At 38.8% G+C, this 12,987-nt stretch overlaps 1 protein-coding gene across 8 annotated transcripts in view; it reads right to left on the reverse strand.

Annotated features, from left to right (window-relative positions):
- Positions 1-229: 229 nt before the first annotated feature.
- ARHGAP15 (Rho GTPase activating protein 15) overlaps positions 230-12,987 on the reverse strand; it is a 339,175-nt gene continuing 326,417 nt past the window's right edge. For 6 of the 8 annotated variants that reach the window (XM_071746444.1, XM_071746439.1, XM_071746442.1 and 3 more), the window contains one exon: positions 230-1,556. In XM_071746444.1, the coding sequence (XP_071602545.1) occupies positions 1,373-1,556 (184 nt within the window). In that variant the 3' untranslated portion in view covers positions 230-1,372. The remainder of the gene's footprint in view (positions 1,557-12,987) is intronic. The other 2 variants (XM_071746446.1, XM_071746447.1) reach the window with 2 other exon arrangements.

Below are 12,987 nucleotides of genomic sequence, written 5' to 3' on the forward strand. Positions count from 1 at the left end.
GGATAACATGATGTTTTGCAAAATGATGCCAAGTAAGAACTGAAGTAATCCATGATCTTCTGAGGTGATGTTGAAGAAATATCTCTCATACACAGCAGACCTATGCATTAATCCTATGTTTTGGGGTCTTTAATTGCTTTAAATATTTGCTTGCAGATCTGTGTTTCACACATCTTATTTACATGGTTTATTTTTCATTTTACGAACAAATCGATAACCAGACAGACTCTTTACCACACTGGATTAGTTTTATTTATTCTCTTTGAACTTGATTAAAAAGCTGTCAAACATAAGTCTACATTTTATCAGCAGAATACTTTTACAAAACAGGGTAGGAGATGTGTATAGCTGGAAACATACATTTCAAAATGAAACAATATTTGATATATTCTAGACAGTTACCCTTTTGTTTATCCATGACAACTGAAACTAACCATCAAATGCATAAATTGATTCAAGTCTAGCCAAGTAATCCTAAGGGCATATGAAAAGGCTTTTTTTTTAAAGTTCTTTCTCGATGAATTTAATGTAGTTCACCAATAAAGCATCCTCAGGAGCACAATACAAATGCTACAGAACATGAGATAGCTGGAGAAAGCAGGCAGATGTACAGTGTGATGAAGAATCAAAATGGATGTTACATTAAAATGAGCAGTCATGCAATGTCTTCATTTCATGTTCTGCGTTTAAGTAGAAATGCCAAAGTTCCAATTTGCTTTTTAATTTTTTTAGGCACTGTTATGCAAATAGTGACATTCTAGTGCATTTGGTGGTGTGGTGTTGTTTTTTGTTTGGTTTTTTTGGGTTTTTTTTGTGTGTGTTTTTTGTTGTTTGTTTAAAAGTATGAAATGTAATCTTTTTTTTAACTCTTGGAGTAGGCGAATTGATTATTCATCACTTCTTTTACTTCCAATATGTATCAAAGATACAGGTAGATTATACTCAGATTAGCTACAAACAATCTGGTATCACCGTTTTAATTCACTGGCTTTAATATACATGTTTTAATCCATTTCCCACAAATCTCCTCAATTACTATTTGTCTTTCTGTGCCGTTGCATATGTTGGTAAACAGCATTTTCTATGGTCTTTGGCCATATGCTGTATGCTCAGCTTGCAAGAAAAGTGACACTTGGAGTGCTAGCATAATGAAACTCTCAAAGGGTTAATGCAGAATACATATAGGCAAATGTTGACAATATTTTTTATTCCAATGTTTGAAAATTAAGCACAAAATCATCATTAAGTTTTCACAAAATGAGGCATCTGTCACTTGAAAGAAAAGGAAATATTTCAGAAATATGTTTACAGAAATGTAAAAATATTAGACATCAAGACAGATGTGAGCATTTTCAATAACAGGCCCTGTCTGTCAGTCTTCCTCAGAGCCGAAGATCTTGCTGTACTCACTCAACATAAGTTCAACTATCTGATTTTGGTACAGCATGTGGACTGCCATGTTCCCTGTCTCCTTTTCAGGTCTAAGGAGTGTTGGTCCAAACACAATTCCTAAGCTTTGTGTTGACATAAGATTCACGGATTCCTTGGCTGCTATCCTGTTGACGAAAGGAAAGAATTGGTTAAAAAAAAAGAGAGATGTCAAAGGAGTTGCTGTTGCATTTGAAGTACACTGAGGCACTTTTTACTGATTCTCCTAACAGGGGTGTGTGTTTAGTTAAGTTACCAGAAAGAAAGAAAAAAAGGAGGGAAGAGAAAGCTTCTGCCAGCCTGACAAATGAGAGCAGAGTCAACCACAAGCAGCAAGATGTGCTCAGGGTGGAGGGGTAGAGCCCCATTTGCAGTACTCTTGTATTAGGTCAAAAGATATCTGGTGAATGAGCATTAGTTGGTATGGATGTGTTGGCAATAATATCTGAGCTGGCATTTGTGGATACTGAAAACAGTGATTGCTCTTTACACTAAGGGAATTGAGCACTTCTGTTGTTAAGAGTTTTGGTGACTCCAGGGAGAAGCTTCTCTGCTTCTCCTCACATGGTCTCCAGCACTGAAAGAGTTGGGAAAACAAAGAAAAGCCCCTTAACATAGAGCTCATATGAAACACATTCCTTCTGCTAATTTAAATCCAATAAAGTTAGCAAGGGTCTGAAATGGATTGTGAAATTTATAAAGCTAAAGACTTTTGCATGCCTTATCCTGACACAAAGTTTCTTGAAAGACGCTGAGACCACATACCTTAATTATATGACTTAGAAAATAATGGTAAGGATTATAACCTTTGATATCTTCATTACCCACAAAATTACAAGAGGAGGACTATTATTATTAACAGTTGATCTTATGCCTATATTAAGACTTAATATTCTTGTGGAAATGACATTAAGGATGGAGAAGTCTGGTCTAAGAACAATACAGCCTTAATGGATGGAGTTTAGGTAGGCAGTTTCGCATAAATCTCAGCAGTAGTGACTATGAACTAAGTAGAAATCCATTTCCTTCCACCCTCCAGAATATGTAATATATCCTAGGCTGGAAAGAATAGTAAACGCAGATACATATTTTATAAATAAATTGCACAGCTCTACGAAGGAATGTGAAATAAATGTAACTTTAATATGTAAATGTTTGAATTTATGGCTGCGTTCTTAACCTGGGTAGTTTTGAATATTCCAAGTGGACTGGTGAAGCCAAGTTCTACTTTCCCCCACACCTCCTCCTTGTCACTCATTTACTTTTTTAAAATCCAGACAATAATTTTAAAACTCATCATAGCTGTCTCTATTTTCCCGTACCTGTTGCCAAATTTTCATCAAGCTACAATGTAAGTGAAAGAAACTTCATGAGACTTAATGGGTTCAGCCACTTAAAAAGGGTTGCTTTTATGCTAGAGGGTGGGTTACACAGCAAAGAGCATCTTCCTGTGGATTTCTGCCAAACTTGTTGTTTACCACGTTCCTTGAACATCACTGCTCATGTTTTCTTTGCCCATATATAAATAGGAAGCATTACTTAGTTCTGCCTCATGTTTCTAACCATGGTGTCCATTGCACAAAACGCTCTCCATATGGCACTAATCAGACTGGCTTAATTATTAGTTTCTTAAAATATAGCATCTTTATTTTCAATTAAAGGAAAGTAATTATCTTTCTTCTGTGGTAATATTAACAGATCATCTCTTCTTCAAGGAGTTCAGAAAGTCTAAAAAGTTAGTAGTCTCCTTGCCAAATGACTGTGTGGGCTTCTGATGGACGTCACACATCTTTATCACAATTAAAAATGTTACAGGGGTGACAATGTTGTTTTGCTCAGTGTCACTTATGCAGAGGAGCACACACATGAAGCTTGGGGCCCTCCCTGGGAGAAGGACCTGATTTCTGTTGAGCTGGTTACATGTTAGAAGTTGCAAACCTTATCAGGCAATTGCAGACAACACCATCATGGGTAGAGATTCTAGTTCACTGGGGGGGGGGGGGAGGGGGGGAAACATATTCATCAGTTGTATCTTGCATATCTTTAGAGATTATCAAGTTAGCATCAGCCATGTCTTTGCAATGTGGTGGTGGTGATGATGATGGACAGCATTGATACAGCTGGGGGAGCAGGACACTGGGCCATATAAAAGTAGAGTCAGGGAGAACAGTGGTGGCAGAGCTGAATTTCCTGAAGTGAAAGGAGGGTTCTGACTTCCTTTATCTGTAAAAATTAGAGGAAGATGCTGAGATCCTGTGTTTCTGATGTGACACAGAAAAGGGAAGATGGATGGCCAACCCTTGTTTGCCACCTTTCTGAAGGAGAATAATTTCCCATGTTATTCCTGGAGATGCCATCCTAAGCTTAACACTGGTACTATGATTATTATATTGATACAATCTCTTGAGAATTCTTGATATTTTCAATCTCTTCATGCAGTTTTGATGACCATAACACAATCAACAGCAACAAAAAAAAACCCCTGTAAACTAAGCAAACTTGGAAACATGGAAATTCTGAATAGTAAAATAATCACGGTGGTAAAATGCAGATACTGGAAGGAAATAAAATAAATTCAATCCAGCCCAAATAAAATAATTACAAATTTAAAACCTTATGCCTTTTAAATTGCAAATATTTCCAATGATATTCTATAGCTAATGGTTTTTTTTCTCATCTGTCCATAAAATAAAAAGTCAAAGCAAAATAAAACCCAGTACACACAATTTAAGCTATTGCTGCAGCTGCTAACTGAAATTCAGTTGTTAAAAGAGAAAATCCCTAAAAATGGCCAAGAATTTTTTTTTTTTTTTTTTTTTTTGGCAAGGAAAGGAACAAAGAGAGTGATACACCATTTACTATATAAAAAATGAAAGGAAATGCCAGAGCTACTTTTTGTCAAGCCCAAATGAAAGCAGCAATGATCCATCAATTTAAGATTATTTTAGAACCAATCTATGATTTGGTGCCATGGATGTTGGAACCACATCAAGAAATTGCTGGGCTTTATGCTGGGCAAGATTTCCCCCCAAAGAAGTGTGCTCCAAGAATGGCTTCAGTCCTGCAAGACCACAAGTCAGGAGATTTGTAGAAAATACAGTTCTTAGTATTAATAGTAATGAAATTAATGATGTATTAAAGCAGCAGAAGTGTCTTATAGGAAGGTTCTGGTGTCAATGGCAGATATATAAGCAAAAATACTTGGAATTTATGCTTTGGCTGTTGCCAGGGCAACTGTAAGCTGGAAAGCGTGTGATGGAGAGCAGGGCAACTCTACAGCTAAGAGGGTCATTGTATGGTAAGTTTGGCTCTCCAGTTCCATTAAATCTACACTTTTCAAACTCCCTAAATAAAATAATTATTAATTTTGACATTCAAAAAGCACACAGGATTATTAATCAAACACACTAGGTGTTAGGAAATGTTCTTCACCCATTTTTACTCCATAAATAGCTGTTGAGGAGGGGGAAATGTTTCAGCAGTGACTCTGATTCCTCACCTCTTTTACATGTTCATAGTGCACATAAAAAATCAGAGCAAGAAGTCAGAGTACTTAGGGAGGAAAAGCCCATTGGAAAAGGGCACTGGAAGCTGGAGAATGTTTTGAGTTCTGCTAGCTCTGCTGAGAACTGCTCAGTCTGGCTTTTCTAGCCCTTTCCAGCCTTGGAGGTTTCAAATTTGCTCAATGTTAGGGGCATTTCTGTCCTTAGCAGAACTGGTTTTAGCCATGCCCAATACTATTTTACTGTTTTAAATTATATCTAAGGGTAACCTTTCAAAAAGACAATCTTGCTGCTCCTCCATGAACTGGTCATAACTAAACCATGACTAAAGAGCACCATGTTACAAATTGAGGAGATCAGAAGAGTAAAAATGGGTCTTCTGGTTAAGTGTTATGAGCCAGAATAGCAGGTGTGGTGGGACATGCCATCCTCTGAATTCAGTAGAGGACCAAGGGAATAAAGTAGGCTTTGCTCTTATCAGAATCTTGTCCACTAGCATTTTATTTAACTAGGGAAGTCATTGCCACAACAGACAGAAAACAAGATCTCAATAGAGGCCAAGAGAGATTAAAGGTGTATGGGAATACAGAGCACTCCCCAGAGGAAAAAAAATTATGTACTTTTGACATCTGCCCTCTTGCCATCACAACTAAGCTTACAGAATTAGGAAGTGACTCCTCTCTAAGTGGATTGTTCCATGAGAGCCCATGTGGGTGAGTTTGGTACCTTTGCTGAACTATGCTAGTGACCACTGTCATGGCCAGAGATGCTCATCCTGATGGGCAACAGGGATGATTTAGTATGTAAGTCCCTATGAATACCTTAATGGGCCAAGGTCTGATTTGCTTTGCCAATAATTATCCTCAAATTAGGTATTACTTGTTTCCTGTACATACACCAGCATAAGCAAATGTAATTTTTTAGCTGAAGAACTCATCCTTGGGAATGGTTCAGCTGCCTTCAACTCACCACAACTCTAGTTGTGTTCAGTGGCCATTTTGCTGCACTCCTGTGGGCCAGTTTATATGTTACAATTTTCTGACTTTTAGAGATCTCCTAATCCACCTGAACCTGATAAAATTTCACTCTTACAACGTGAACAGTTCCTTGCTCAAGATTTTATGCTCCTCTCCTTCCCAAACTCTGGTTCAGAGGAGTTAAAAAATAACAGGTATTACATATTTTGCTTTAGTGACAAGACATTTGGGAAGGAATCATCCAACCCTGAAATAAAATCTTTATTGAAAGCAATTCTACATCCATGCCAGTCAGAGACATTGTATGATCAGAGGAGATGTCCCAGGGGAAAGCTCAGCACAGTAGACAGGGTTGATTACTTGGACCTCCTGTCAGTTCTTAACTCATTGACAATAACTGAGACATTCAGTACAACTTTGTTTTCTTTATTTGGAAGTAAAGTTAATATACTTACCTTAACTGTGCCAAATGTACTGGAAAATAACCTGATAATAAAACGTACCATCCTACGACGTGATAATGTCTGTGTGTGTATAAGCACGTTTTGGCAGGGCTTTTGCAGAAGGGTTTTTCAGTATTAGGAAGGAAGCACAAGTACAGAATGATGCACAGATAAACTATCAGGTTTCTTCTGAATCTATTTTCTTTCCATTTAAGGTCTGTTACATCCTTTCCTGAGATAAAGCATATTACTACAACATCATTTTCTGTTGTAAACTTAATTCAGTTCAGCTGTGGTAGTTCTTAGGAAGACTTCTCAGGAAAACTTAGGTTTTGGTATTAAAAAGGCAACTGGGCTACAAAATATGGCTTTGAGAATCCTCTTAAAACACAAAAAAGAGGTGTCCTTCTAGAACATGTCAACATGCAGAGAACATGCAGAGGTATCCATACCCAGCAGGATATACATCCTAGGACAGACAGCAAAATAACACCCACATGGAGGGGAGGGGCAGGACCTTTGTGTTTCTTAACCCCATCTTGAGAGATTTACAGAAATAATTAGTGCTATAGTAAGCCCCTAGTACTATAGGCTCTATCTGTGTGAACTATTCGATTCTTTGCTTTGCAATGTAGGGAAATTTAAAATTTAGTAATGTCTTGAGATCCTTGATATTTTATGAACAAAAACTAAACCTCATTATTATTTATGTACTGGCTTTCTGGATGATTTGCTCAGTTGCATGACAGAGGTATACACCAGCTGATAAAGCTAAGCACATGCAAACATTATCAGTTGAATTCCCAGCTTGTTTGTGAAATCTGTCATGTTGGGAAGGGCAGCTTTGTGCTTAAGTAGCAACAACCTGAGGTTTATGCTTAGGGAAGAGCTCCAGACCACTACAATATCTCCTTTTTTTTTTTCTAAAAAGTGATCACAATGGAGTCCTACAGTTTTTGCTACTTTGTTTTTCCTGTGTAAAATGTGAAGGTTCTTTAAGTTCCTCTTTGCTCCATAAGTTGAATTCGAAACAATAGCTCTGCAAGAGTGGTAATAGAGAAACCAGGTCATGGTGTATGATATGTTAAGAGAGGGGTCAGAAACAGTTCAGACATACTTAAGAGCTTGCTTTTGCTGAAAATAGCCTCCATGGCTCCTGGCCTACAGAAACTCCATAGGCTTCCTGTGCTCTGCAGCTGTGGGTTCATATTACAGCTCTTTGGGAAAAATCCCTTCTCTTCAATTGCTCTGGGACAAAAGAACAAGCTCTTGGTGCTGTCTTCTTCTGCAGACTAACCTTTAAATTTGACCATTGGATGGCTATATATAGTGCCTGGACAGCTGACAGGGACCTGGTGGAGAATGGGATTCCTCAGGGGATCCCCCATGTATCTCACAGTATGAGCCCTTCCCTGGATGGACTGCCTTGGAGTCTGGCCCTAAATGAAAATAACAACTAAACTAACTCTGAACATCGGTTCCCAGTTGGCTGAAAAGACTCCAAAAAAGCTGGAGAAAGGAATTTATTCTGGCTTAGCCAGGTTTAATAAGAGAAAGGTTCAAAACAGGATCTTCTCACTGTTAGGTGAACTTTGCTACCTGTAGGACTTCCTTTCTGAAGAGCTCCTGTGCTCCTGCATTTCCACACACCTCACATACTGCCTGTCTTCTACAAAAAAATCTTTGTTTTCCAGGTGATTGAGGCCAAGATGTAAAACTCCCACTTAGATATCTGAAGCAGCATAGAGGGGCTGTGTTCAGAAATGTGCTTTGGGCAAGTCCTGCTTGATTTTCTGCACTCAGCAGGAGCTGTGCCTTGACCCTCAGCTTGTGGCTATATGGAGAGGGCAGGGTAATGTGGTACCTTCATCTCAGGATTGGGTTTGTTTCTTTGTTCTGGACATCTCTGGTGTTAGAGGAGCTCCACAGGCACCAAAAGGTGCACACTGGTGTTTTGGCATGGCACGGACAGCAAGGGCAGGAGTTCACCTCCTCTCCATGCAAGAGCCTGGTGTGGGCAGAGACTCAGGTCCTACCCCCTAAAACGTTGTGCCCAAGAAATGAGTTTGAAATAATTTCATAAAACCTTCCCTATTCCTGCAAATGTAAAAGGGAACTTTGGAAGCCTGACCCAACTGGGTGACATGCCAAATTCTTCTCTTTGCTGTGCTCCCACTTTGGCTTGGTTTTCAGTTTTTTGTGTGTGAATGCAGAGTGGTTCTGACCAAGGTTTATAAGACCAGAGGGAGGAGGATGAGATCTGTTTGGTCAGTGTTATCACAGTGTGAGTTGCTCTTGAGCCTGAAGTTTGCCTGTCTGGGGACAGCCACCTCATAGGAGTCAGCTGAAGGCCACAAAATTACTTAAGAAATACCTCAGACTCCTCTGGCTGCACAAGGCACTCATTTTACTCATTTTTGTCTTTTCTAACAGCCCTGTAGCAGCACACCTGTCTCAAACTACAGCAAACCCCTCTTCAAAAGCCTCACACCACTGTGAGTGTGAGCCTTGATTTGGGGACAGCCTGGAACAGAACAAAACTACCCAGGACAGATGTCAGAAAGATGATAATGCACTTCTTAGAGGTGTTTGGATAGTTGTGATAAAGGCAGTGTAAGAATATATAGAATAATATATGTTCAGGCAGAACTATAGCACATAAAGCCTTTAACTGTATTTTTGGCTGGTGGTGTAACTTTTTGCTGTGATTGTGTTTTTGCTTTCCTTTTTATGTTTTTTTTTTTTATAAATTCTATTTCTTTTTTTTATTATTTTTAAAAAAATATTATTATTTGGACAACAGCTAGCTTATTGTAAAGACCAACCAGACAGGGGTCCTGGTTTGCTTTATGTCCTGTGTGGCTCAGAAGGTAACAGATAGTTTTATGTGAATAAAGCTTTAACTTTTTACATTGCTTAAATATTTTCTTTCATGAATGCCTGAAACTACATTTCCTTGTAATATTAAAAATAAAAAGCAGTCACTAACAATCTCCCTTAAATCAAGAATTGTAAATATAGAACCTTTATCATCAGCACAGCACATCCAAAAATGTCTTTGTAAAATAAATCAAATTATATGAGCTAATTGATTCCAGGCAACATCAGCAACTGCAGGTGGAAACTGAATAACAGGATGTTTATTAACAAAGGACTATTAATCAAAATTGACAATATCAATTCCTGTTTCTTTTATTTGAATTCTACCTGCAAAATCCACGGGCACACTTGCTGAATTTTTAAATAAAAATTTAAAAGTAAAGAAAATGCTGACACTTGGGATTTTAGCTTTAGATGTAGGGCTATTTGTTTAAACAGCAAAAGGATATCCTAAATCCAATTTGACAGGCAATGCCAAAGATGCCAGTGGTAATTAATTAGCACTTAATTTAGACCACAGAACAACAGGATATGGAATTGGTGCTCAGTGCCATTTCCCCTTAGGCTTCATCTCATGAGGGTCAGGAGTATGGCTGGTGCAGTGAAGGTCAGTAAATAAATTGGGGGAACACATTGACACTGGACTTTTCATGATAGATATCCTTCACCCTTATTACTGCCTCTGGCAATTGCTGATGAGAAAAAGGACTGCAATTGTTCTGTGAAGGATGCTGTACACAGGCTCCATCTCAGCAAGGTAGTGCTGGAGCTCATGCCTGGTACAGTAGTGATGCTGTGGGCAGAGATCTGCCTCAACTGAGCATCTGGGCAGGAGAGAAACTTCTTACTGTAGCATGGAAAGCTTGAGGAGCTCTGACAGGCGAGGAAATTTGCTTAAAAGCAGTCCTTAAGTTTGCTCGATTTGGGAGCTTAGCTTTAGATTAAGCATAATTAAAATCAATGGAAGATTTGAAAGTGAGGTTAGAAACTAGGTCAGCAAGGGAAAAAACACAGCTCCTTATTATCCCCCTGTCTTTGTCTTAATAATATTTGATACTCTTTCATAAAGCTAAAGACTCTTAATAAAGGTGGATTAATGTTATTTAACAGCATTGTTTTCTGCTGAGGACACTGGGGCTTTGACATGCTTGGTGATGGACAAACAAAACGTATGTAGTAAAAAAACAGAGCCAACAGCTCTGCTGGTAACCCAAGGTGGTTTCTAACTCAAAAAAGAAAGAAGCCACCTTTCTACAACACACCCAAAGCAGAGGGTACACAAAAAGCATGCAGGAGGCCCTATGGGGCCTGCTTTACAGATGTACACAAACAGCACCCTTTGGTTTAGAGGTACCAGTGAGAATTAGAAAGATTCATTCTTTAAGCAATCTCAACTCTCAAATGGCTTCTTAAAACCACACTGAAAGAAAGGAGATTCAGAATATATATATATTAGGAAGAAATTCATTATGCTGAGGGTGGTGAACGACTGGCCCAGGTCATCCAGAGATGTGATAGATGCTTCACCCCTGGAAACATTCAAGGTGATGTTGCACATGGTTCTGAATAACCTGATCAAGTTGAAGATGGCCCTGCCTACTGCAGGAGGGTTGAACTCTTTAAAGGGCCCTTCCATCCCAAACCATTCTGTGATTCTATGAAACCACTATGCTTAATTAGTCCAGCTCCACCATGGCCCACAGGACAATGAACAATGGGAACTTCAGCAGTTACAGCAGGGAAATTCTTATCTCAAAACCTAGATGTACTCCACTAGCAGAGTTTTATCTCTTTGGTGCCCAGAAGGGCTGTCTGCATTGCTGTGTCAGGGAAACACAGAGTTAGACAGCAGTCTGTGCTCATAAAATGTATCTCAGAAGCCCCAGGTTAACAGTTATTTTAACTTTCACTTCATCACACCCTTTGCATCATCTCTCTCGACAGTGAGTGAAATTTTGATTACTGTTAAAGTCACTGACAAAACTCCCAGTGACTGGGAGCCAGAATGGAGTCGAAATTTCACCGTATATAAGCTTAACTTTTCCCATTTTGGATGATATCTACTTTTACTAAGTGGAATTACTGCTTTTGACTATGTTCAATCTATAACCTCCAGCAGCCTTCAATTATAGCCCTTTTGTGTGACAGTAATCCAGTTGACAGCAAATAACTCAGCCCTGGAAATGACAGGTTTACTTTCTGACTGAAAACCCAAAAAAAAGTGCTGGAATTTCAACCTGGGATGCTGAATTTTAGACAGCTTGCTCAGAAATACATCTTTGCTTCTCATGAAAAACTTAATTTTGCTAACAGCACATTGTTTTTTGTCCAATGTCATGAATAATTATCCAGTTTTGTGAGACAACCAATTTTTGATGTTAAAATCAGACAATGTGGCAAAGAATCACATGAAAGTCAGAGAACAAACTCTTGCCAAAGTTTTTCTTTTTTGTAAGTTCCTATATACATAACTAGTTCATAAGTTGTTTTGTTTCCAATATTTTTAAATAATGAAAAACTTATGAATATTGGTTTATTAATTATGCCCCATCTAAAATCCCAATTTTTTAAGCCTGTATTATCACTATGCTGTTTCAAATGAAAAGCTTTTTGCAGTGGTCTGCGCAATGGAGTTGATTTTATATGGGATGTGACCTCAACCAGGATTCCTACTCTTCCAGGTTCATTTCTGAGCTCTCCACAAGCTACTATTGCAATATATATGCTCTGCATTTGTATCAGATTTGAAAGATGCTTTAACATGCCTCCCAGCATCACGATTGTTTCAGCCCTGATATTGAACATGAGTAGGATGAATGTACCTCTTAAATGCACTAGTGAGTATGTGCCATGAGTCTTTGATTTCTTTAAACTTATTTACATTTTACTTGCCCTTGAGCAGCAAATTTACTATGTCAGCATTGTCTTTTCTACTTACACTTTGTCTGTCTTGTCCACTCACCTTAGCTTGATGTTTATTTTTTCTGCACATGTATAGTCCATTGCACTAAATGCATGAACTCCCTGGAGTGGAGGATTTTCCACCTCTTGTGTCTTTCTAAGATGCACCCTTTGTAGTACTGCAAGTTCTGCAGTATTTTTTCCCAGCTTTAAACCAGTTTAGGATTTTCTCATTAGTTCCTTTTTAAGTCAAATACCTGCTCACATGTGTACTGGTCTCAGATGACTGTGGTCCTACCTGCCTTGGACACTCCACTGAAGTCTCCACTTCAGACAGGCAGCCCTGCCTCTCTCAGTAGTTGTGTTTCTTTAATCTTTGAACTTTTTATGCAAAACATTGTTCATTTCAAGTGACCAGACTTGCTAATATCTGCTTTTGTCTGCTCCTGATCAAACCCCACAGACTTGTGGTCTGGTACATGTGTCTCTTAGAATCTCTTAGATCCCCCAACCAAAATCATGTTCAAAGGATTTAGGAACATCAGGCACAATCTTGCTGTTGATAGCAAGGCTTACTCATCAGTCTTGGGACAGATGATTCAGTAAGCAGCTTCTAGGACATAAAATCTCTCAGCCATAGCTTAACTGAGTAAAATCCCTCATAAAATGCACCTGATAGAGCTGCAGAGGAGCAGTTCTGATAGCACCCACCTGACAAATGGGTCTGTCCCTGTGTGGCCTTGCTTTTTGCTGTTATGGGTAGGTATGCTGCTCTTGGACATGAATCTGGGATACCTTGTATATGGGGTTTTTCAGAGCCTTGAGCTCCAGAGAACCACTGATACTGTGCTGTCT

The sequence above is a fragment of the Heliangelus exortis genome, chromosome 6 (genome assembly GCF_036169615.1).
Source record: "Heliangelus exortis chromosome 6, bHelExo1.hap1, whole genome shotgun sequence".
Classification (NCBI taxonomy): domain Eukaryota; kingdom Metazoa; phylum Chordata; class Aves; order Apodiformes; family Trochilidae; genus Heliangelus; species Heliangelus exortis.